This window comes from Megascapheus bottae, chromosome 16, assembly GCF_031878675.1.
Source record: "Megascapheus bottae isolate mThoBot1 chromosome 16, mThoBot2.hap1, whole genome shotgun sequence".
Taxonomy (NCBI): domain Eukaryota; kingdom Metazoa; phylum Chordata; class Mammalia; order Rodentia; family Geomyidae; genus Megascapheus; species Megascapheus bottae.
The window spans coordinates 9,280,507-9,306,329 of NC_143524.1; the positions used below are offsets into that span (position 1 = coordinate 9,280,507).

The 25,823-nt window shown below is 42.8% G+C and overlaps 1 protein-coding gene across 2 annotated transcripts; it reads right to left on the reverse strand.

Moving 5' to 3' along the window:
- Positions 1-73: 73 nt before the first annotated feature.
- Positions 74-24,315, reverse strand: Zdhhc5 (zDHHC palmitoyltransferase 5). 2 transcript variants are annotated; one of them, XM_090347646.1, is made up of 12 exons: positions 24,100-24,315; positions 21,615-22,737; positions 12,759-12,880; positions 9,157-9,314; positions 7,622-7,794; positions 7,368-7,470; positions 5,858-5,949; positions 5,253-5,385; positions 4,438-4,561; positions 4,063-4,175; positions 1,830-2,689; positions 74-1,473 (listed from the first exon to the last, which is right to left on the reverse strand). In XM_090347646.1, the coding sequence occupies exons 2-12, from the start codon at positions 21,716-21,718 to the stop codon at positions 1,308-1,310; spliced, it is 2,148 nt and encodes a 715-aa protein (XP_090203772.1). In that variant the 5' UTR covers positions 21,719-22,737; positions 24,100-24,315; the 3' UTR covers positions 74-1,307. The 2 variants fall into 2 exon arrangements, with proteins under 2 accessions (XP_090203772.1, XP_090203771.1); XM_090347645.1 differs by lacking the exons at positions 74-1,473; positions 24,100-24,315 and adding an exon at positions 22,927-22,982 and having other exon boundaries at positions 1,786-2,689.
- Between the last annotated feature and the right edge of the window lie 1,508 nt (positions 24,316-25,823).

Consider the following 25,823-nt stretch of genomic DNA (forward strand, 5'->3'; position numbering starts at 1 on the left):
TGTGTGCTGACTTCCCACAGAGATCATTCACCCTGCCCTGACAAGACAAAACAACACAAGCCAGGGAGGCTGGTCAGATCAGGATTTCTTTTTATTCCTTGTTGGTTTAAAATGGCTAATCAGAATAAAAAATAAAGGGCCTCTGTATAGAGGCTGGGGTCTTCCCTTATTTAGAGGTTAGAACCCAGGTATCCCCTCAAGCCAGCACCGTATTTTGGTGGACTGAGGGGTAACCCCCAAGGGACAATCGGAGGGGCCTAGGCTTGCCACTCCTTCTCTCTATCCCATTTTTGGCATATGATGAAAAATATTGCTTTTTTTGAATTCTTCTCTCCTGGCCTTGGATTTTAAAATCATGTTAACCATGTAAGCCACAGGAAAGCTCCGAGGGGCTCAATGAAGAAGCCCACCCTAATCTTTTCCCCCCAAGAATGGAGGATTATCCAATATTCTCAAACTAGGCCAAGCTCTCTTCCTGATCCCCACCACCACCACCTGTCACAGAGCTGCAGCCCCTTTCCAGGGGAAACTAGATGCCTATGAGCCTAGAAAACCGACCCTCCTCTCCAAGTGCTTCCATCATCTCATCAAGACCCCAGACTCACTTCTTCCCAGGTTTCTTCCTTAATCACTAGCACCAACAGGAGGTGCTAGTTTCCTTAGTTGGTTACTGGGACAAAAGAGGGAACCATGGGAAAAAAGGAAGACTTCAGTGCCTCTCCCTTATTTCCTGCTGGTCTGAGGAAAAGGAAGAGCAAAATCTCTCCTCCTTTTGTGCGTGTATGTGCATATGTGTATGTGTGTGTGCCTGTGTATATACATACATACATATATCCCTCATCTATATATCCCATCCCAAGATATATAATTTCTTTGATATTTATTATATACATACATATATATGTATATATATATGTATGTATATGTACACACACACACCTGGTAACGCAGAAGAGGAAAAAAATAGAATCCGTAACAATAATAAAAAAAATTATTTCTGGTTTAAAAATGATCTGGTTCCCTCCAGGGCGAGCAATTGCACAAATGTCCACTGAGTCTGGTCCAGGGATTAATAAGGGAAGGGAAGGTCTTAAAAGGTAATATGGGGTTACTACCCCAGTCTCAGAGCCCCAACTCTCCAACTCCCCAACCCCGTGGCATTTTATAAAGCGCTCCTCATCCTCTTGGAATCGGTGGTTTAAAAAATGTCCATGCAGGGTAGGGGAGCCCCTCGAGGGAAGGAAGGTGGCCGCCTGGGGCCCTTTGGTGTAGGTACAGAGGCATGGGGAAGGAGAGGTGCCAAAGGCTCACACAGAAATTTCATAGGTGGTTCCACCGACCCCTGACACCTTCTTCACTCCTCCCCTTGTGGGGCTACTCAGAGGTGGCTGGCCTGGGCCAGGGGAGGCTGAGCCTATACTCTTGGGCTGCCCATTGGATTTGCTGTAGGCGGTCTTGAGCTGTACTTCATCTCTGGGAAGAAAACAAGAGATAAGTGTCAGGAAAAGGGGCACAAAGCAGAGCAAAAGAATGTTTACAATCCAGTACCCAAATAGTCCCTTTTGTTTTACTGATAGGCTAGAGGTCCTATCTCCCAGTGTTATTCCCAACTACCAGTAGCTATCTCACACGTACCTTCAGACAGGTAATGCTTTAAAGGAGTTAGCATTAAGGGGAAAGTATTCATCTTCAGGTTAGCTGAGTAAAAATGCATTCCAGATACCACATGGCCCACCCCCCACAAAACACACAAGGAAAGCCCAAATACGTTTTGCCAAGTGGCATCTCAACTTGCAGTTGGCTGAGGACCAGGATGGACTCATACTTACTTGGGTGTCAGTAATGGCTGCAGGGCCACTTCCTCTGTCTCTGAGACACCAGGTGGGGCTTTTTGGCTGCTATAAGATATCGATCGGCCCAGGTATGGGGCCGTTGGGCCTGGTTCAGGGGAGCCTAATCCGCGGCTCCTTAGCCCATCCGGTTTGCCAAAACGGGGTACAGCCGGGCGTCCCAATGGAGTCTTGCCCAAGGGTGATCTCTTTGAATCATCTGAGGAGGAACTAGTACGAGGGGCATGGCCTGAGCCTGGTGTTGACTGAATGCCCGAGTCCCCCAAGGCTGGTTCTTCCTCACGGCCTGTGAGTGGGGGTGACTGACGTAGCAGCTTCTCTCGTTCCTGGAGGGAGGCCACAATGTGGCGCGACAGATTGTCATAACGGACTGGTGAGGGCTCTCGATGAGCTGGGCCGGTTGGCACCAAACGTGGGTGCCTCTCAGCTTCCCGCTGCTGGGCCAGCCGGGCTGACAGGAAAGGAGACGTGTAACCTAAAGGTGGATCTGGCTCAGGCCCTGCCTGCACTGACTCAAAATCAGGGCTGTCTGAAGGAGTGAGTAGACTGTCATAAGAGAGGCTTCCATTGCGTGTCTGGTTAGCCAGGCTTTTATAGGAGGTGGAGGTGGTGCCCTCTGAACGAATGGACTGCAACTGGCCCAGCTCAAAGCCTGTACCCTGGGCTGACTTGAGACTGGATGAGCGTGAGCCACTGGATAGTGGATCGAAGTGAAAGCTTTTGCCAAAGGTGGGTGAACGGAAGCTCTCTGGCTCCAAGCTGGGCTCCGAGCGGTAGCTGGGATGACGGCTGCTTTCTGCAATCGAGGTTGGTTCCTTCAAGCTATCCCCACGACTCAACTGAGGAAGTAAAGCATATTCTTTTTACTACAGTATTTTCAGTTTTGTTATAAAAATGAATACACAACAAAGATGGTCATTATTTCTTAGCTCTACTTGCATTCAGTGCTGGCTTTTGAGCAGCTCTCTTTGATAAAGCAGATTCTTCTTTTCTTTTTTAGTCAGTCATGGGACTTGAACTCTGTGCCTGGGCACTGTCCCTGAGCTCTTCAGCTCAAGGCTACCTCTCTACCCCTTGAGCCACAGCACCACTTCTGATTTTCTGGTGGTTAAACCATTGGAGATGAGTCTCATGGACTTCAGTGCCCGGGCTGGCTTTGAACTATAATCCTCAGATCTCAGCCTCCTAAGTAGCGGCATGAGCTACCGCACCCAGCAGGATAAAGCAGATTCTTAATGGTCCCCTTGTTACAGACCCCAAAACCCAAAGAGAATTATGACAAGCTATAATACCAACTTAGGAAGCTAAGACAAAGAGGATTTCAAATTCAAGGCCAGCTTGAGCCACATTTTTTATCTCTTAAAAAGAGAAAAAAGGGCCGGGAGTTTGGCCTAGTGGTAGAGTGCTTGCCTAGCATGCATGAAGACCCAGGTTCAATTCCTTGGTACCACATGTATAGAAAAAAGCTGGAAGTGGTGCTGAGGCTCAAGTGGTAGAGCTCTAGCCTTGAGAAAGTCCAAGGACAGTCCTCAGGCCCTGAGCTCAAGCCTAGGACTGGCCAAAAAAAAAAAAAAGGACGGGGGGGTGACTCAAGTGAGACAGTGCTAGCCATGAGCAAAAGTTGTTCAGGGGCAGTGCCCAGGACCTGAGTTCAAGCCCCAGGACTGAAAAGAAAAAAAAAATTAAACTATTAAGTAGATCTGTAAGTTGGAGTACATACTCATTTTAAGATGCAGAAAATGATGACTAGAGAGAATAAGGAACTTGAACAACCTGGTTTTAAAATCAGGTCTCCAGGGCTAATTACTGGAATTAATTCATTTTCTGATGAACACATTGTCACAGAAATTTAATTCCACTAATGTAAAGAACATGCCTTTGGTTTTCTTTCGTCATGGGGCTTGATCTCTAGGCCTGGGTACTGTCCCTGACTCTTCTGCTCAAGGCTAGCACTTTATCACTTTGAACCACAGCTCCACTTCTGGTTTTCTACTGGTTAATTGGAGATAAGAGACTCCAATTTTTTATGCCCAGGCTGGCTTTGACCATGATCCTTACATCTCAGCCTCCTGAGTAGCTAGGATTACAGGCATTAGCCACCAGAGCCCAGCTGTCCTTGGTTTTCTTATCTTCCCTTCTGCTTCTTCCTCCCTAGCTTCTTTTTCCCAAGAGTTGGCATAAGTTATAACCTACTTCTTAGAGCACACAGTACCTTGGCGCTGGAGGAATGAGGCATGGCGGCTGATGTACTGCTACTACTGTAACCTGGCCGGTATTTGTACATGGTAGGTGTGGGGGGGCTGTCCTTGCCCAAGAGGCTGCTATCTGCAGGAGGGGAAAAAGGCCCAGGGAGCACTATTTTACAAGCAAAGATAAATTGTAGCAAACATATCCAGCAGAACATGAAATCAAGACGAAAAGCTTATACCAATTCAGAACTCAGTGTGGGCAAAACACCCCAAGAAAATTATCTAGTCTAAGGTTAACCATCTAGCTATCTAAAAAATCACTTGCTGGGTATTCTTGGTCAGGCCTTGCCCATCTTCTTTTTCCATTGTAGGATCTCAAAGATCAAGAGAGAACTTACCCTCGTTAGTAGCCAGGCTGAGGTGTGTTCGAAGCCCTGTGTAACGGCTCAGGTCCGGCTTAGGAGGAGGTGGAGGTTCTGCATCTGCAGACTGGCTTTCTGTTATCTCCAGGCTTCCCTTAGACTAGAGAAATGAGAGGTAAGGGGGAAAAGCACATTTAGAAAACTGGGCAGTATGACAATTCAAATTATTTAACTGGCAAAGGAATTAAAGAATCAATCATATGTTTCCAAACAAGGCATAACAGTTATGCGGTAAGTTTCCAATAAAAGCTTACTTTCTATCACTAATTTGTTCATTACAAGCAACAACTCTGTTAAGCCATCATCTGCAGCTTTTTCAATCTGATGAAGTCAAGGAAAGTCACGTCTGTTGTCACTGAACTTAAATATAATGAAGAAAAAAAGATTTGTATTCAAGTAATTTTAATATGAAACAGGAAGTGCTCTTATAAGATGTAAAAGTAGTGCAGTAGCTCACACCTGTAATCCTAGCTACTCAGGAGGCTGAGATCCAAGGATCGAGGTTTAAAGCCAGCCCAGGCACTAAAGTCCATGAGACTCTTATCTCCAATTAACCACCAGAAAACTGGAGTGGTGCGGTGGCTCAAGGGATAGGGTGGTAGCCTTGGGTTGAAGAGCTCAGGGACAATGCCCAGGCCCACAGACAGGATAACAGCCTTGAGCTGCAGAGCTCAGGTATACTGCCCAGGCCCAGAGTTCAAGCCCCATGACAGACAAAAAAAAATTTGATGTAAATTCGTTTTCCCTTTCTTTGCATGTGTGAGATTTCTTCAAGTTACCCAATTCCCCACCTTAGTTCTCCTCAGCTCTCCCTGAATGCCATTATCCATGATCTTCACAGTTATCTGCCCATCTGACACTTCTGGTCGAAGGAAAGGAGGTCTGATTACAATTGTCTTCTCTTTCTTTGGTCTTCCCAAATACCTGGTATCAAAAATGAGAAGACTTAATGTATTTAGCTCAAATATATCTATTAGTGCTCTGCGAAGTATTTGTACAAATATAAGAAACAGTCCTGGGGTGGGGTATGGCTAGCTCAGTGATAAACAAGGCCCTAGATTTAACCTCCAGCATCAGAAGGAAGTTCTATTTGGCTAGTGAGAAAGTTAGCACTGAGCTACCTTACTTACATGAAGATCTGTAGTAAGACTAGACCTTTATACACAGGTACCCAAGGCATCCTCAAGTATATCTTATTCATCTTCAACTCTCAAAGGTTAGCCATAATATCTGAAGAGTATTGGCTGAACTCAGAGTTTACACCAAATGGTCTCTCACTGGCAACACTTACCATTCTAAGAGAAACCTCTTCCTAAATGGCAGATTTCCATTATACCAGATGGAGCCTAAAGGAGATAAAAGTGTAGCCATGTTTCAGAGGGGTAGGTAGGTGTACCTGGGAGCTGGAGAACTGCAGAGTACACGGCTCACATTGTTACAACAGCCATTGGTGAAGGGGTTCACACCTCCCCGGAATTTACCCGTAACCTAGAAGGAGGAAAAATGAAGCATCAGGCTAGGCACTGGTGGCTCACATCTGTAATACCAGCTACTCAGGTGGCTGAGATCTGAGGATCACGGTTCAAAGCCAGCTTGGATTTTTGCCTGTTGTCAATAAAGACACTGGAAGACTTTTCTACCTCAGGTGGTTTTTATTATTATTATTTTTTTTTTTTTTTTTGCCAGTCCTGGGCTTGAGCTCAGGGCTTGAGCACTGTCCTTGGACTTTCTCAAGGCTAGCACTCTTCCACTTGAGCCTCAGCACCACTTCCGGCTTTTTTCTATGTACGTGGTACCGAGGAATCGAACCTAGGTCTTCGTACATGCTAGGCAAGCACTCTACCACTAGGCCAAACTCCCAGCCCCCCAGGTGGCTTTTAACCATGATCCTCAGATCTCAGATTCCCAAGTAGGCTAGGATTTATGGATATGAGTCATCCAGTTAAGAAATTTTTGTATGTATATGCTGATACTCAGACATGAACTCAGGGTCTCAAGCTATCCCTTTCTTGCTTCATGGTTTACACTTTACCACTTGAGCCATGCCTCCAGTCCATAAGTTTTCTGAATAACAGTAAAATAATCCACAGATTTTCAAGCTCCTTAAATAAAATGGTATATAACAAATGCATAGCTCATCTATTCTAAATCAACCTAGATGACTTATGTACCTTTTCTACCTAACACAGTATGTTACATAAATGCAATGCACATATACATAGTTTTTATATACATTGTATTATTTAGGAAATAACAAGAGCAAATTAGCCCACATTTTCAGTACAGACGCAAATTTTCTGTTGGGTATTTGAAGAATTCACGAATATATGGCTGTATAAGATGAAAGAATTAAGGTTACTGTAATGGCACATTAAAAATATATATATCTTTTCATATGAGCAATACCCTAAGCTTTTCAAGGGCTGGCTTAACTTTCCCCCCCCCCTTGGCCGGGGGGGGGGGTCCATTGGGCTTGATTTTGGCCTGGCGCTGTCCCTGAGCTCTTCAGCTCAAGGCTACTGCCCTACCCTTGAGCCAAGCCCCACTTTCCAGCTCCAGCTGGCTTTGAACTTTGATCTTCAAATCTCAGCCTCCTGAGTAGCTAAGATTACAGGCATGAACCACTGTACCTGGCCAGCTCTCTTTTCTTTTCTTTCCTTGAGCCTAGGCTGGCCTCAAACTGTTTATCCTTCTGTATGCTGGAATTATAGGTATCTCCCTTCACAACTAGTTTCATCTTCATACTTGAGGACCTAGGAACATTTCAACCCCTACCACTAATCTCTGAATCATCATATAAAGTACTCATTAAGTCTCTATTTGTGGGAGCAACATGCTACACAGTAATCAGAGGGCTTGAGACATGGCCCTGCTCTTCAGGGGTCTCCTGTCACTGTTCCCCATACCTGTTCATTAGTTGTGCGTCCCCTGGCCACCAGCACCACATGAAATCCTGTGAGGCCAGCTACAGGGATGAAGAATAAGCCAGCCACACACATCACTGCCATTCTGATTCCAAACAGTCAAGGAAAACAAAGCAATGTTATCTTGCTTTTCCTAACCCCAAATGACCATACCCTTTGACTTCCCTACTACAAGACTCAAGTTTTTTCTTTCCTCCCCACCTCAATCTCATACTCCAAAAGACCCTGAAGGATACGTGACAGCCGTGCGGACCCCTGAGAGTTCCTCTATGTGGTAGAGGACATAAAGGAGGCCAAAGCCAAACACACCCATAATGTGGGCTGTCAGGGAAAGGAGGAAGAGGAAGAAATAACGGTAGTTCCGGCGACCAATACAGTTGTTCACCCAGGGGCAGTGATGATCAAATTCCTAGGGGTAAAAGAAACAGAATGAGAGACTTCTTTTTATCACAGAATTAGACCTCTTCTGTCAAGAGGAAAAATGGCAGAAATTAAGTTTTACTCTTAGTAATTAATGATCATGTTCATTTAGCTGCAAAATTAAAAACAGGTTCTAATAGGGTTTTTTGTTTGTTTTTTGCCAGTTCTGGGGCTTGATCTCAGGGATGAGCACTGTTGTTGGACTTTCTCAAGGCTAGAGCTCTATCACTTGAGCCACGGCACCACTTCTGGCTTTTTTCTATGTATGTGGTACTGAGTAATCGAACCCGGGTCTTCATGCATGCTAGGCAAGCACTCTACCACTAGGCCAAACTCCTGACCCTCTAACAGTTTTTGAAAGAAAGACTTTGTAAGACCAGAATGTAGCCAGGAATGCATAGAATAATTGCGCTTTCCCAGCAGGCTGAAAGCCCTGAGTTCGATTCCTCAATAATACATACATAGAAAAAGCCAGAAGTGGTGCTGTGGCTCAAGTGGTAGAGTGCTAGCCTTGAGAAAGCCCAAGGATAGTGTTCAGGCCCTGAGTTCAAGCCCCATGACTAACAACAAAACAACAAAAATTATCCTATGTGACCTAGAATCTCTAAAAAAGGATGACTATTGAACTATTTCTGTACAAAGTATCACACTTTTTAAGAAATGAACTTTTAGAAAGAAAACCACACAAGCAACTATTATAGCCAAGTATTAATGTGCTGAGAAAAAGGCTAAAAAGAAAACAAGGGATGCAAAAGGACAATAAGGAAAACAAAAATCAAATTTGATTTCCACAGCAACATTTTGTGAAGAGATAAACACAAAGGCAGGACCAATAATCAAAAAAATTAAGAGAAGCTAGGGACTTGCACCTGTAATCCTAGCTGTTCAGGAAGATGAGATATGAGGATCAAAATTTGAAGCCAGCCCAGACAGGAAGGTTTATGAGACTCTACCTCCAATTAACCACCAAAAAGCTGAAGGTGGAGTTGTGGCTCAAAGCCATAAGAGAATATGAAGTATTAGTCCTGAACAAAAAAGCTGAAAGCCAGGGCCCAGGCCCTGAGTCTAAGGCCAAGAACTCAATAACAACAACAACAACAACAAAAACCAACAACAACATAAAACCAGATGGAAGGCTGGAGATTCAACGCTTGTGTTAGCAAAGCTTATACCTACTTGAGATCCAAGTTTCCCTGCTGTAATTTATATAGTACTCATGCTCTGACCCACAAGAGTACTTTTTTTGCTAACACCTTTCCATTGAGCTAGACCACATGGTCTCCGCCGTTTTCCAGGGATATGTATATGTCATCTAGAGTTAAGAAGACTTGTGTGAGGTACGGGGTCTTACCTCCACACAGTTATCACAGACACTGCAGTGGGAACATCGGGGTGGCCGGTAGAAACGGCAGGTGGCACACCACTTCATGCGCACTTGGATGCCTTTAATCTCCACTGTTTTGTAAAGAGGAGCACGGAAATCATCTTCTTTGTCTTCATCCTCCTCAGCTAGAAAGAGAAAACAATTCGCTAAAAAACAACTATCTATTTAGGGGGCTGAGATCTGAGAATCATGGTTCAAAGCCAGCCCAGGCAGGAAAAATCCATGAGTTTCTAATCTCCAGTTAACCACCATTACTCAAGTCATCGACCAGGCACTGAGTTCAAGGCCTAGAAATAGAACAGAAGGAAATCCAACAACTGAAATTTTACACTCTCCTCCTCCACAAAATCCTCTGATCCAATGGCTTTCCTTACGCTCATAAGTTTATAATCTAAATCACATAAAAGGAAGTATATACACCACAGTATAACAGCTACTATCTCTGATTTGTGGAATTACAGGTAACCTTTCTATTTTTAATAGTTACTAAATAAGCACAAATATAACATTTTCTTTTTTTTTTTTTTGCCAGTCCTGGGGCTTGAATTCAGGGCCTGGCCACTGTCCTTGGACACATTTTGCTCAAGGCTAGTGCCCTGCCACTTGAGCCACAGCATCACTTCCAGCTTTTTCTGAGTATGTGGTACAGAGGAATTGAACCCAGGGCTTCATGCATGCTAGGTGAGCACTCTACCACTAGGCTACGTTCCCGGCCTCTAAAATTTCTCTTTTATCAAACTTTTAACATTAATGAAATCTGAATATTCAGGAGGCCAGGGCAGAAGGTTATAAATTCAAGACCAGCCTGGCTACACAGCAAGTTTCAAGCCTTGTACTATTTACTAAGACAATTATCTTAAAAATTGAAAATTTAAAAAAAGCCTTCTGTACCTTTTTATAACGAGCTATTTGAAAGCAACGATATTTTTCAAAAAGCCATCCCAAATGATTCTCATTGCTTTCAACATAGTAGAACACTAAATATTTGATGAATAAACATTATATCCTTCCTTGGCTTTAGGGACACAAGATTCCTTTCCTTCTCAAAAGTCACAGGGATGAATCATGCTGATGCAGACATGGGAGCACACAAACTTTGGAAAAGCCTCCTCTTACCACACTGTTATCCTAATATCACCTACTTCACTCTTTAAAAAACAAAACAAAACAGCCAGGCACCAGTGGTTCATACTTGTAATACTAGCTACTCAGGAGGATGAGATCTGAGGATCAGAGTTCAAAGCCAGCTCAGGCAGAAAAGTACAAGAGACTCTGGTTTTCAATAAACCACTCAGAAATAGGCAGAAATAGAACTGTGGCTCAAGTGGTAGAGCACTACCCTTGAGCACAAAGAGGCTCAGTGACAGAAGTTAGGCTCTGAGTTCAAGCTCTAGGACTAGTGAAAAACCACAAAACAACCAGCCATATGCCAATGGCTCATGCCTATAACCATAGCTACTAAGTAGGCTGAGATCTGAAGATCTCAGTTCAAAGCCAGCCCAAAGAGAAAAGTCCATAAGACTCTTATCTCCAATTAACCATCAAAAAAGCCAGAGGTGGAACTGTGGTAGTGATAGCTTTGAGCACAAAAGCTAAAGGGCAGGGCTGGGAATGTGGCTTAGTGGTAGAAAGCTTGCCTAGCATGCATGAAGCCGTGGGTTCAATTCCTCAGCACCACATAAACAGAAAAGGCTGGAAGTGATGCTGTGGCTCAAATGGTAGAGCTCTAGCCTTGAGCATAGAGAGGCTCAGGGCCAGAGCTCAGGCCCTGAGTTCAAGACCAAAAAAAAAAAGAGAGAAAAAATTTAAAAAATATGCTAAAGGGCAGTGCCCAGGCCTTGAGTTCAAGCCCCAGTATTGGGGGTGGGGAGGGGGAGGAGGAATAAGAAAATTAGCATCCGACTTTTAATTTACAATTTAGAAAAGTAGCACTATATTTAGACAATTACTTCCCTTTCCCATGCAATTATTAACCAGGCCAACCGCTGCATGGCTTTGGCAATCAGAAGAGAATGAAGATAATCAGGGCAGTGTGACAGCAGCCTTTTTTCACTCTGGACAGCTCACTGGACAGCTCTGTCACAATGAGCTGTCATAAATAATTATGTTCAACCTACTTCCAGAAAACCTGTAAATCTACCCTTCAGTTCAGTTCTCATCTGGTTTGTATCACTACCTCCAGCCATCCAAAAACTTTTTTTTTTGTTGGTCATGGAACTTGAACTCTGGACCTAGGTGTTGCCCCTGACCTCTTCAGCTCAAGGCTACCACCCTACCCCTTGAGCCACAGTGCCATTTCTGGTTTTCTAGTGGTTAACTGGAGATAAGAGTCTCACATTCTTTAGTGCCTGGGCTGGCTTTGAACCTTGATCCTCATAGCTTAGCCTCCTGATTAACTAGGATTACAGGTGTGGGCCACCGCACCCAGTCATCCAAAAACTTTCTATTCACAAAGAAAAATTTTTGTGAAGGAAATTCTGATTCCATGACTCTTGCAGTCAAAAGAAGTATAATCACTTTACTTGAGCATTAATTACTTAATTAAGCATATAAATTCCTTCCTGACTTGGCTTGTGCTTATGTCCTGCTTCTTTCAGTCCTACATGCATAATATCATCCAACCCCACAGTGTTCACCATTTCAAGGCAAACTTCTGCATATGCTGCTACGTTTGTAGAAAACACTTCACCCTTCCACCTCTGGTGAATGAAGTCTTGCTTTTTACCCACTCTTGCAGCATTTCCTGAATTTCCCAGGACAGACAGAACTGTACCCTATTTTCTCACAAAACCTTGTTCATGCCTTCATCTAGTTACATCACACTGTTACAACTGTCAAGCAGACTTATTTACTGGCTTACAGAGCTGGGGATCACACCCGTGACTGTGTATTCTAGGTCAGCATCCTAACACCCAACTACATCCTCAGCCGTGGGTTTACATAGCACCTTGTTATAAAGCTCAGACAAGCCTGGAACTCACAATCCTCTTAGGAGGCTCAGCCTCCCGAGGCTAAGGATTTCAGGTATGAACCACCGTACCTGGATCCCCACATTACAATGCATAAGTTTCTGCTTAGTAACTGAAAATCAAAGATTTGATCAAAAATAAACCAAATGACTGGAAGTTATGGCATACATTTCTGAAGACCTTAACCTGACTTTCATCCTCGGACTAAAAAAGTATCCAGGAATCATTCATAGGACCCTAAGAGCCAATTACGTTTGCCCAAATATTTTTTATTTTTGTGCCAGTCCTGGGCCTGAACTAAGGGCTGTTTCTGAGTTTTTTGTGCTCAAGGCTAGCACTCTACCACTTGAGTCACAGCCCCATGTCTGGTTTCTGAGGCTAACTGGGGACAAGAGCCTCATGGACTTTCCTGCTCAGACTGCCTTTGAACCATGATCCATTCCCATATCTCAGCCTCCTCAGTAGCTAGGATTACAGGTGTGAGCCCCTGGTGCCCAGGCCCAAATAATGTTTTTTTGTTTTTGTTTTTTTTTGGGGGGGGTCGTTCTTTTTTTTTAAGGTGACAAAGAACTTCTAAGAGAGTGAAGAAGGACATCTTACCTCGAGGGAAAATCCCTGGGTCCATAAAGGTGGCCATGCTGAAGTTGGCCAACACAAAGAGAAACATAATGGCATTGTAGATGGGCACTGCAGGTGACACATACAGGCTTAGTCCTGGACACCTGTGCACACAATAAAGAAAATGAGGAGCTGTCTGGAATATTCCACACATCCATTTTACTCAGAAAACTTACAGATTCAGACCCCATACATGTATACTTTTGCCATCCTAACTTATTACACCTTGATTCTTCCAAGTAGCCCAGTTTCCCACGATGTATCTGTTAGTATCTGTTCAGCATTAACCAATTACACCTGTCTCTGTTATTCAGCTTCATTCTTCTCTGATGGGTATTTCCACGTGTTGGAATGTGTCATCTCCTTACTAACCAGACATGAGAACTACAGAGGTGTAACAGACACCAGCTACACTGCCTTTTCTAGAGTAGCCCCAGGTTCTTGGATTCTAGCCATGTCCCACTGACCTGCACACTGGCCCAAAGCATGAGACACCACCTGCCTCTCTGGCTCCCCTACTCCTTCCAAGCTGGCTTCCAATCACATTCAACTGTCTGGAATTCTTCTCTGGGTTAAATATTCCTGAAATTTTTACTCAACTAGAGACTTTTCAAGATTGGAGAAAGAGGGAGACTTGGCTTACACTCAGGGCCTTGAGCACTCATTTGCCCTTCTTTGCTCAAGGCTGGCACCCTACTATTTGAGCAAAACCTGCATTTCCAGTATTTTGTTAATTAACTGGAGATAAAAGAGCTTCTCAGATTTTCCTTCCCAGGCTGCCTTTGAAGGATGATCTCTAGATATCAGCCTCTAGAGTAGTAAGCATGAGCTACCAGTACCAGCTGGGAAACTTTTTTTTTTTTCTTTTGCCAGTACTGGGCTTGAGCTCAGCGCCTGAGCACTGTCCTTGGGCTTTCTTCAAAGCTGGAATTTTACCCTGAGCCACCGCACCACTTCTGGCTTTTTCTATGTATGTGGTACCAAGAAATCGAATCTGGGTCTTCGTGCTTGTTAGGCAGGCACTCTACCACTAGGCCAAACTCCCGGGCCAGCTGGGAAACTTTTTAAAAACACAGATAAGAATAGTCAGGGACAGCTACAGCCAAGCCAGGAGACACCCGCCTGTAATCCTAGCTATTCAGGAGGTTGAGATCTGAGGATCAAGTTCAAAGCCAGCCCAGGGATTAAAGAATGTGAGACTCTCATCTCTAGTTAACCAATATAAAACCAGAAGTGGGGCTGAGGCTCAAGGGGTAAGGTGGTAGGTAGCCTTCAGCTGAAGAGCTCAGGGACAGCGCCCAGGCCCAGAGTTCAAGACCCCATGACCCACAAAAACACAAAACAAGAGCAGCAGCAGCTGAGGAGCTTGGACCTGGTGGCTCACACTTATAATCCTAGCTGCTCAGAAGGCTGAGATCTGAGAACTGCAGTTCAGCCAGCTCAGGCAGGAAAGTCTATAAGACTCTTACTTACATCAAGTAACAATCAGAAAACTGGGTGCTAACCTTGGGTGTAAATACTCAGGGACAGCACCTAGGCCCTGAGTTCAAGCCCCAGGACTAGAAAACCATAATCTTACATGTACATATCTAAAAATGGAATGAAGGAACAAGGGAGGAAGAAACAGAGTTTATCAGATCCAAGAAGCCCTAAATCTTACAAGAAAAGACTGACAGAACAGACCCACTGTTCCATAATATTCAAATCAAAAGGCACGCTTTACACATTTCCTAACTCTTCCCTCACCACTCCATCCCCTACCCCCCCAAAAAAGTACTCCTGTGCAGAATTAAGTTCAAGTTCTTTCAGGATGTGAGTTCTAATAGAAGGACTTTCATAGCACTCCCTTTTTTCTGTTAATTTCCTAGAAGTCTAAAGTTTCAGAACTTCTAATGTGAACCTTACTTTGTCAGTACTATCAACTGCCCTCTTGTATCTCAACTCAGTGAGAAATACAAGATAGTAGCTAAATACCCTAATCTGCTTTGAGGCTGAGAACTTAATCTCCAGAATCAGGACAACATCTGCCCTTGTCTTCTTTAATCTGAAGAAAGGAAAAGTTCATTAAAGAGAGGAAGAAAGGGTTAGAGGAAGAAATTAGCATGTGAGTCTAGAAAACCAATCCACAATAGTCCAGTGTTCTGCCAAGGTAGGTATTTTCCCACAAAAACAAAAAGCACAGCCCTAATAGTGATCACGGTCTGGAAGCACCGGACCCTTTAAAAAGACCCAAAGGTAAGAGACTAAACTGTCACAAAGTATATCACAAATCTTTACAACCACTCCATTCAACCATTCTTTAATTTACATAAATATTTATGTAAATATTATGTGTTTTGCTTTTTAGATAAATTTCAAACAATTCTGTTTCTCTTGTTAGGACAGTACATAATTAGAAAACAAAAGTAATAATGCTAGAGCAATATAAAACATAGACTTTCAGGCATGTCTACACTAACACCAAAGAAAGTCTCCTATGAAGCCTCCTCTTCTGTGAGTTCTTCGGTTCATAAAAGAGATTCCCCACACCTTGGAATGGTTTGGGGCAGAATACAGAGTCCCTACACAGTCCCACCCCAAAGCCTGACCTCCTAGGTTCCTTAGGAGGGAGGGAGAGAAACTGAAAACCAGTCATCCAGGTCAGAGCCCCTCCCTAGGACTAAGCTGTCGGTTCAATTTCCTCCAGGGGAAGAAGAGAAAGGGTGACTCACTTCACTCCTACAGCTCAGAAGATAATTAGAAGGGAAAAATAAAATTAAATCCTTAGAACATGAAGGTGCTCATGACTTCAATTCCTAGAACTGGCCACTGGAGCTTCTAAGCAAAATAAGCAAAGCTGACTTCTCCCTCACAAGGAATCTAAAGAACAATCGATCTTTCTGATCCCACTCATGCTTCGGTTTCACTTCTAAACAAACAACTCACCTTTTCCTGAACGATGAACTTTACCCCTGCAGCCCTCTTGATAATAACCCAAGTATAGAATACTGGAGCTACGTGTATAATACTGAAACAGAGTTCCAACACCACATGATAAAATAAAGTTGATCCCCTACCATGGTAGAATCTACAAGTGATACAAATAACATTGTGAACGGTATTTGCTCCTGGATTGAGACCCACTGCTTCTAACCTTAGTGCTCTAGCACTAAGTGCCCACCAAGGAAAGGCACGAGGGACCAGAGCTCATTCCTACTACATTTCATATTCTGCTTGCCAAGAAGAGCCTTTCCATTGCTTTGGTACTTTGCCAGATTCCTGGTGACCACCCTAAGTGGCCTGTCTGAATCTGTTGTCTTTGATGGAGGGAGATGAGGCCAGGAGTTGTTGGAGCCTGTCCTCAGCCTATAGCAGTAATCATAGAGCAGAACGGCCTAGGGAGTGGCCTTTAGCTCAGAAAGCGGACTGACTCATTGATGGGATTTCCAGGCCTAAACCATCCCAAGTAGAACAGGTTCTTCTGCCCACCTTTCAGCGCAGTTTCTAAGACCAAATCAGATTGAGAGGGTTTTCAATATCCACATTCCCAAAACCCTCTTTCCTAGCTCTCCTTAGCACTTCCTGTTACAGGTAAGTTCCTGGAAAGAAAAAGTAGTTAAGAAGCTTTGAATTTTAGTCTCTATTAGTGCTTCAGTGGATATCCTTAGGTAATCCACAGGAAACTATCAAGCTTGTCACACAGCTGTATTCTATGAATATGAAAATAAAGGACAATGTCTGAAAAGATCATAGGATTCTTTCTAAGTCAGCTGGCTTAATAATGAGCAATTAGAATTGGCGTAGTGGTAGAGTGCTGGCCTAGCATGCATGAAGACCCAGATTCAATTCCTTGGTATCACATACTTGAAAAGGCCATAAGTGGTGCTGTGGCTCAAGTGGTAGAGCTCTAGCCTTGAGAAAAGCCCAAGGATGGTGCTCAGGACATGAGTTCAAGCCCCAGGACTGGCAAAAAAAAAAAAAAAAGAGTAAGCATTTACTGGACAAAACACAAATATACATCCTACCACCATCAATTATCACTCATATATATCATCACCATCATCTATTATTACTCAGTTCCAGCATCAACCTTAATTCCACTTCCCCTATGAGGTCCCAGTGATTCAAGGACATTTAAAACAGAGGCACTAATCTCCTAAAGAATAGGTGTATACTTTCCACCCATGCCAAGTATATTGGCTGAGCAGATGACTAGTGTTTCTGGTCGATGAAACAGGCTGGAAGAATGCCCTCTTTCCTGCCCATAGGGATCTTCATCTAGGATTGCTTTCTTCAAGATGGGAACACATTTTCTCCCTCTATAAGTGGATAAATTCTCTTAAAACACTTTTTTTTTTCTATAACCTAGACTTTCTGGCAGCTGAATCCTCTATATAGGGCCTGGGCACCATGTGGGAAGGAAAGGAACAACCACTGCTTAGTTAATGCCCTAGATCACAAGGCTGCTCCCACTCAAATCAAGTGCTAACACCTCCACAGTTATGGGGGAGGGGGAGGAGAGCCACTGAGGTTGCCCAACTCTATGGGTGAAAGAATTGGAAGGGGCCAGAGGCAGAAACATAGCAAGCACGATGTACCATGGCTGCTGGTGTACTGGGAAACCCATGTGGATTTCTTTCCAGACTACTCTAGTTTTTAATCCTTAAAGGACAACGTGAACCACAGATCTTTCTCCTACTGGCTCCCTCAACTGTAGAAATAGACAAAATGACACACTGATTTCACTAACACACAGCTAGAGAAAACTAGAGAAGATCAATTTTATGATTTCAAATACGTTTGTCAGGAGCCCAAAGAAGGTCCAGGAACCGCAGGGAGGAAGGGTAAGAGGAGGCATCAAGTGAGTAGGGCTCTACAAAGCCTCATGTGAACCACAGCATTTCTCATTTTTGTCTCATACAGTTCCATATTAAGATACTATTTGCAAAAAGGATCATGCTGCTTAAATAAACTCTAGGTCAACTTCCGCATAGAAAAGAACGAAGATCCACAAAGGTTAGTACACTTTACCAAAATCAGTAACCTGAGGCCTAAAAGGATGACTATCCTTAGTGGGCATTAACCCTGCTGGTCAAAAACCATGATAGAAGACCAAGATGAATTATTTTAAATATGGAGTTTAGGACCTATCTGGGAAAGAGTGGGTTACTTTAGCAGATCCTCTCTTTCACAAACAGTGAAGAGGGAAATGATTGAGACAAGCACCACACCACTCCTGCTTAGTGTCAGTACTGGACAAATTCATTGAATGAATGGGACTAGATACAGCTCTGTGGAGAGGGTCTTAACTGCTGGATTCTCCAGGGCAGAAGAGATCACTTTCTTTGATACACAAACCCAACTGGTAATTCTTCTGCTCACTGCTTTCCTTACTTGACAAAGAAACATGGAGGGTAAATTGTTCTAATCAGTTGAAGCCTATATGCCTCCACTAATTATGTCTGCCAACTAGAAGGGACTCTTCCTCCTACTCCTACTCCTCTAGGTCCCACAGTAATTACCTGGGGTAGAGACTGATGTAAGAGCAGTTACTAGTCGCCTAGTGCAGGGAACAGGATAACAGAGTAGTTGCAGATTCAAGGCCCCACATAGGAGCAGTTCCAAGAGAGCCTCGCTTTTGCCTCTCCATTTGAAACTACCAGCTTTTTATGCTACACATGGTTGAAAAAGGTATTCTCCAAAAAACTAAACCTTTTAAAAGGTTCCTCCCCTCCATCGAGAGAAGCTGAGGGCCTCAGCCCACAATAGAAATGACAGAGAGCTATCAGAGGACTAAAAGTTAGGTGATATTCTAAGGTAAACAAGTGTTTATGCCTCCACAGAGTGAACAGATAAGGCCTTAGAGTTTCCTGTGGAAACTAATGTCAGGAGGAACTTCGGATATAAGGCTCTTCTAACTTTTAAAGATAATAATAAACAAATTCTTCCTTTTTTTCAAGGGGCTGAGAAACTATGAATAAGTGCCCTCCACTTTACTGGCACCAGAGAATGAGAAAGTAGGTTAAATAGCTTCAATGATCAGTTGAGAAAATGCCTATGTCAGACCAACTCTTTGTGGGCAAACTGGTATAACCAGCCAAGCAGTTCACTGGTTCCAGATTAACAAATTAGGAATTAGGATTCTACATGTTTTATCTCAAGAACAGTCTGAAAGAGAGAAAACACTTCCTTGAAGATCCTAGCTTCTCTAAATGCTTGACTCTCAAATTAGGTCTAAGGGTGTTAAACTGATCTAGTACAAACGACTCCTCATCCAGCACCACCACAAGTGCTACAAGGATACTAAGATATGGACTACATTCGGTAAAATTTCGAAACTGCTAACTGGCATAATGGCAAAACCAAAACAAGTTCTGAGACTAAAGATTTATCCTCTTTATAGTCAGTGTACAAAGGATAAAATACTGAACATACCAAGTTACAAAGGAGAAAAAGACCATGCAGGAAGAAAAGGTCAAGGAAGAAAACTGCGGGCCTGGAGTTTGGCCTAGTGGTAGAGTGCTTTCCTAGCATGCAGGAAGACCCAGGTTCAATTCCTTGGTACCACATACAAAGAAAAAGCTAGAAGTGGGGCTGTGGCTCAAGTGGTAGAGCACTAGCCTTGAGAAAGCCCAAAGATAGTGCTCAGGCCCTGAGACCAAGCTCTAGAACTGGTACAAAAAAAAAAAAAATCAAAAGAAAGGAAACTTCAAGGCTCTTGAGGGACCCAGGAAGGATGCTCATACTGCTTTCCTAGGAACCAAAAATCTGTGGCTTCTACAGTTCAGAAAAGGAAGATGAGAAGCAGACTGATACTCATGCATTAGGTAGTGATTCACTATTTCCTTGTTTAAAAGAAAAGATAAGACAAGACACCTGGAAGGTGGAGGCAGAAAGATCTCATATTTGTGGCAAGCAGAGGCTACAAAGTAACACTGATATCAAAACAAAAAACCAAAATAACAACAAACCTAGATAGAAATATATCTAGTTAGTATTTTGCTGACTCAGTGCAACAGTGGCCATCTACTAGAATTCCTTTTGGCAAGCTGAGATAATCATGGACACACCTCTAATTCCAGCACTCAGGAAGTTCAAGGCCATCATAGGCTGAGCTACATAGCACAGTCTTGACTTTACAAAAATAAATAAAGCCTTTTGGCATTTGAAGCTCTTCTGAGCTTAGATTTACTTCCTGTATAACTGTTCCCATCCCACAATCCCATCAATTCCTATTCCAATGAGCCCAAACTTTCTTTTCTTCCTCCTCCCAGCAAAACTCCTGTTGCTCCCAACAGTACCTTATAATTAGGTGTGTGCCTGAACCTTGTCAAGATGAACTTCCCAGAACTTACATGCTCTAGTTGTCTCAAGAGCTGTAAACAGAGTGCTAACTCAATGACACAAGGCTCAAAAGCCTGGAACAAGTTCACTTATAAAGCAGTAACAACACAGATACTTGCCAGGGGTTGATAGGTACAATACCGGGGCTGAGAGATAGGGCAAGTCATCCATCTCCTCATCTAGTAATGCTTCCTCATCTAGTCATAAACTAGATGAATGAAGTGTTAAGATTCCAGATGAGAATGATCCAAGTCCTTGGTTCTTTTTTTTTTTTTTTTTTTTTGGGGGGGGGTCGGTTGTGGGCCTTGCACTCTGGGCCTGGGCACTGTCCCTGAGCTCTTCAGCTCAAGGCTACCACCCTACCCCTTGAGCCACAACACTACTTCCTTCTGCTTTTCTGGTGGTTAAGTGGAGATAAGAGTCTTACAGACTTTAGTAATCCTCAGATCTCAGCCTCCAGAGTAGTTAGGGTTACAGGAGTGAGCCACTGCGCCAGGCTCCTAGGTTCCTGAAAGTGGGGAAATCTTCTAGACCTATAAATAGGAAAAGTACTCCAATTCCCTTTACTCATGTAAAGGGACTCTTTTAGGCCTCTCATCCTAAATAAAACTTGTTCCTTCCCATTTGCCTTCACTTCTCCAGACTTCAGTTTTAGTTGTTCAGACAAAACAATCTGAACACTAAAAGTCAAATTGGCCTCATCAGTGTGTGTGACTAGTTTATAAATCAGTACTGAAACTCTCCAGTACTATCTCAAACTTAAGGGCCAGACATCCTAGACTTGAGCCACTCCTGCATAAAAGACTGCAGTCCACTCTCTTCTCTACTCTTACTTCAACAAAGTAACATGTATAACAATGCTAAAGATAGGACAAGGTGCTGGGAGTTTGGCCTAGTGGTAGAGTGCTTGCCTAGCATGCACAAAGACCCAGGTTCAATTCCTCAGTACCACATACATAGAAAAAAGCCAGAAGTGGTGCTGAGACTCAAGTGGTAAAGCTCTAGCCTTGAGAAAACCCAAGGACAATGATCAGGCCCTGAGCTCAAGCCCAGGACTGGCAAAAAAAAAAAAAAAATTAGGACAAGCCAGACCCAGTGGCTCACACCTGTAATCCTAGCTACTCTGGAGGCTGAGATCTGAGGATGGTCATTCAAAGTCAGGGCACTAAAGACTAAAGACAGTGAGACTCTTATCTCCAATTAACCACCAGAAAACGAGAAGTAGCACTGTGGTTCAAGGGGTAGGGCAGTAGCCTTCTGCTGAAGAGCTCAGGGACAGTGCCCAGGCCCAGAGTTCAAACCCCATGACCAACAACAACAAAAAAAAGATAGGGCATTCTCACTTTTCTTACGTGTCTCTGATTTGGGGTTCACCTGTATCAGAAATCAAGTGCTGAGTCCCCCCGGCTCTGCAAATAACTAGCAAAATTCAAAAGAAAGCAGTCCTTTCCCTCCCATAGGACACTCCCCCAACACATACCACCTCCCCAAACACCACTACTGGAGAAAACTCACGTAAAGGCAAAGAAGAGTGTTGTAGCTCCCACTAAAAAGATGGCGGCTGCCGAGACTGGGACATACTTGCTGGGTTTGAATCTCTTTCCAGACTCTGAGGGCATGTTGGAGCTCTGATGGGAGATCTTCCCTGCCGCATAGCCCAGGCCCACAGAGGCAGAACAGACAAGAAAATGGGATGAGGGAAACAACAGAAAGGAAAGAAACGAGGGAAAACAGAAAACTTTAAATTATCACCCTTCCCCCTCCCAAATAAAACTGAAGGTCAGAAGATCTCAAATAAAGGAAAGCACATGGGAGGGGGAAAGGTGATTTCAAATGATGAAAAACCACCTCCCCAAAACAAAGCAGAAGGGGAGATTAAGAAACACAACTTGTACAGTTTAAGGATTGAAGACAAACAATAGGCTGAACACATGCAAATAGTTGCAGGTAGTTAACATGGACAGTCAGACAGACCAAGATACAGCTCATGGATGGAGGCAGGTATTCAAAAGGAAAGAATATCAGGGTAGGGCAGAAAACTTCAGGCAAGGACACTGCCACAAAATAAGAGCTGCACCTAAAAGAGGTGTGCCCTGTGTTTCTATTTTAATCCAAGGAGGGACCTGGAGCTCGCTCCTTCTGGCTTTGAAGAGAAGCTGTTTTTACTGCAGTCCTTGCTCCTTCTAGGCCGTCTTCTCAATGCTACCAACTCTCACACTTTATCTTCACCAGTCTTGTGTTCTGGCAACAGTAGATAATTTTATTTATTTCTCTCTTGATGGCCAAGGCTGGACAACAGCTGTTTCACGGTCCAGTTGTAATCCTTTCGTTTGAAGGAGGAGAGAAAACAGAGACAGCAAGCTTGTCTGCAATCTCTTCTTCTCAAACCCTCTAAGGGCTCCGTTCCCTACAGAGTTTATGCAAAACTAAAAGGAAAGTTAAAATCCTTGAAGCCATTTTCTTCTCAGTAAGCAAAATAAGATGCAACAGTTCCACTTGATACTTCACAAGATTACTGTGGATAAAAAAGCAAAGTTCCAATGATGTCCCTGCTTCCAGGTTAGTCAATGTCTCTGAGCTTTGTTCTTCAATCCTGGACTTCCCAGACGCAGAGTTCCACTGGACGGTGGTGCTTCACCTGGGGAAAATCAAATACCTTTATCAAATAAATTATTTCAAGGCATTTCTTAAGAAGACCACAGCTGAGATTCAATCCCACAGGTTACTCTGAAAAAAATGTCTTTTCAAAGAAAATAACTTTCCATTCTAATTACACATATGTGGAAAGAACTCTGAATATGGAGGAAAATGGATTTTAAATCCTTACCTCTACAAGTGCTGCTGAGATTGGAAGAAGGAAAATATGGCATTATCTGAAAGGTTTAGTTCTCATACAGAATCCATTTTACCTGGCACAAAAGAACAGCAACAAATGCCAAGAATATATTAAAAAAAAAAAAAAAGCACAACAGTAAATGGCAATTCTAGAGCAAGGATTCCTACTTGGACAAAGAGAGTATTTGTTGCTACATGAAAATGTAACCTCAAAACTAGGGCAGAAAATCTTATATGTGTCTCTTTTCCTTACCCTTTATTTAGCTTTAACTCTGAAGAAGCAAAAGTTAAATTTCTGGTCTTCTAAAATTACCTATTAAGGGACTTGGACAAAAAATAATCTTGTACTCAAAGATAAAATGCCCTCTGTAAGAAATAACATAGGAGTTGGTTCTTTCTTTTCTTTCCAATTCAACAGTTTTGTTTTGTTAATTTCTACAATGGCCTATTAGGAAGTAAATTGAGCCCCACCTAACACAGTATGATTAAGAGTAACAATTATTTCTGTTGACAACAGTAGTAAAATAACACTGGCACCTTGATTTTATAAGATGCTTTTCATCTGGTCATCTCAAAGCACTTTTCTCACATTATCTGGTGACAAAGTCCCTTATCCAACTAGGTAAAATTGAAGGCTGGAGACTGCCTGAGGCATTCCTCTGAATCACCAGCAGTCAGATTCACATGCCCCTTTGCTGACACAAACCCTTTTTATCTCTTTCTCATCCACCACACTACAAGTCCAATGACAGAACTTAAGAGTCTAAAAACCAACATTTTAAGCTAGAACTTGAAAACTTTGTTTTTTGTGTGTCTGGCAGTTCTGGGGCTTGAACTCAGGACCTGGGCACTGTTCCTGAACTTTTTTGCTCATAACTAGCACTGTACCACTTGAGCCACAGCTCCATTTGTTTTTTGTTTGTTTTTGAGGGGGTTGTTAATTGGAGATAAGACAATCTTGCCAAGCTGGCTTCAAACCTACATCCTCAGATCTCAGTCTCCGGAAAGCTATGCATACAGGTGTGAGACACTGGTGCCTATGAGATTCTGAAAAGTTTTATTCCCCTCAAGCAATCTAATATCAAAGGTAGATACTGATTTAAACACCAGCAGATCTAGATAGCAAGAAACAAATGTGCTCTAAAATGTATCACTTCTCTCTCACCTGTGACATGAATACAGACGCCTTCCTTCAAGATTCACCATCTCTCTTTAATAGGATTTCAGAAGGCCAAACAGCAATATTAGAATGGATTGAAGTCCCAGAGATTACAAGAAATTGTTAGCATCCTAAAAAAGACAGATCCTCTTTAGTCCCTGATTCTATGGTTATGTCTCAGTGTCTTATAAGAAATGAAGTCCAACTGTCTACATTTAAGCTTAAGTAACTTTTTACAAAGAGGAAGCCAAAGGCGGGGAGTTTGGCCTAGTGGTTAAAGTGCTTGCCTAGCATGCATGAAGACCCGAGTTCGATTCCTTGGTACCATATATAGAAAAAAGCCGGAAGTGGTGCTGAGGCTCAAGTGGTAGAGCTCTAGCCTTGAGAAAGTCCAAGGACAGTGCTCAGGCCCTGAGCTCAAGCCCAGGACTGGCAAAAAAAAAAAAAAAAAAAAAAAAAACCAAAAAAAAACAAAGAGGAAGCCAAGTCTTGGGCCACAGACATTACTATTAAATGTTTCCCTCAAACCCCCAAAGATTAAGGAAGATAGGAAATTACAATACTTAAAACAGTGTAATTCTGACAATATGAGTTTCAAGATATCACTGTGAACCATATATTATTTTAGATTATGTTCTCTATAGGAAAAAAAAAAAAAGCCACATGGGCTAATATGGCCATAGTAAGACAGTCATGGAAGGCCATACAATGTTGGAATACAATCCTTGGATAAAGGAGGAGATTCAACATCTGAGATGTTCAGAGGACAGACATTACAAGGGACAAGATAAAATCCTAACAATTTATTGAGTCTAAATGCAGACACCCTAAGTGTTACTTAGCAAAAGGATGTGCTGTAGATAAGACCAGAGGGTGAGTGTAGTTCACCGGTCACACTCTGACGGACACCTATCAGTAAAGTGTACAAGAGTGTGTATGACATACTTATTAGGCAGAGAGGAAACTACTGGATAGAAATAGAAAATACAGGATAGGTAGTTTGAAGGTTTTAATAAGGTTGTATGAGTGCTTCCTTAAAGGAGTAAATGAGCATGAGCATAACCATTCTTGTGGAAATAAACTAGTGTTAATAGTACAATACAGTAAACTGGAATGCACAGTAATAAAGGGGACATGGAATAGTTCACATGAAGCAATCACAGAAAGACCCACCTAGGAGTTCAATGTAAGTGACACTGCCACACACAGAGTTGGCAAAGTACGTGGAAATATAATTCTTATAAACATTAAGGGAGAGGTGAAAATAAGATTTGATACAGACCGGAGGGATACGGGGGATGGTGATGCAAACAGAAATTTAACCAGGACGAAACTCAAGAAGGGGAGGGGGGAAGGGGGAGGAGGTCTAGGACATGGGATATACTTAACAGACTTGATTCTACGACTGCTTCCAGTAACTTTTAAGTCACTTTCTTCCCATTTCTGTATTTTCATTGGGCCAAAGGAGATAAAACACTTTCACCTCCCTGCCATACAAAGAGAGTATTCCTATGGGTAGAATGATTGGTAGACACTACACACAAGCTCCACTTGTTTAAAGGATGGATGGATGGATGGATAGATAGATAGATAGATAGATAGATAGATAGATAGATAGATAGATAAATAGATAGATAGATAGATAGACAGATAGATAGATAGATAGATAGATAGATAGATAGATAGATAAATAGATAGATAGATAGATAGACAAACAGACAGACAGACAG

Bases quoted from the DNA above. Each gene is read 5' to 3' on its own strand.
- Zdhhc5 (XM_090347646.1), bottom strand. From the start codon at position 21,718: ATGCCCTCAGAGTCTGGAAAGAGATTCAAACCCAGCAAGTATGTCCCA. The intron at 4,176-4,437 runs GTAAGTTCTCTC...CCCCTCCTGCAG, and splicing joins CAGCCTGGCTACTAACGAGG to ATAGCAGCCTCTTGGGCAAG. The intron at 2,690-4,062 runs GTACTGTGTGCT...TTACTTCCTCAG, and splicing joins CTCATTCCTCCAGCGCCAAG to TTGAGTCGTGGGGATAGCTT.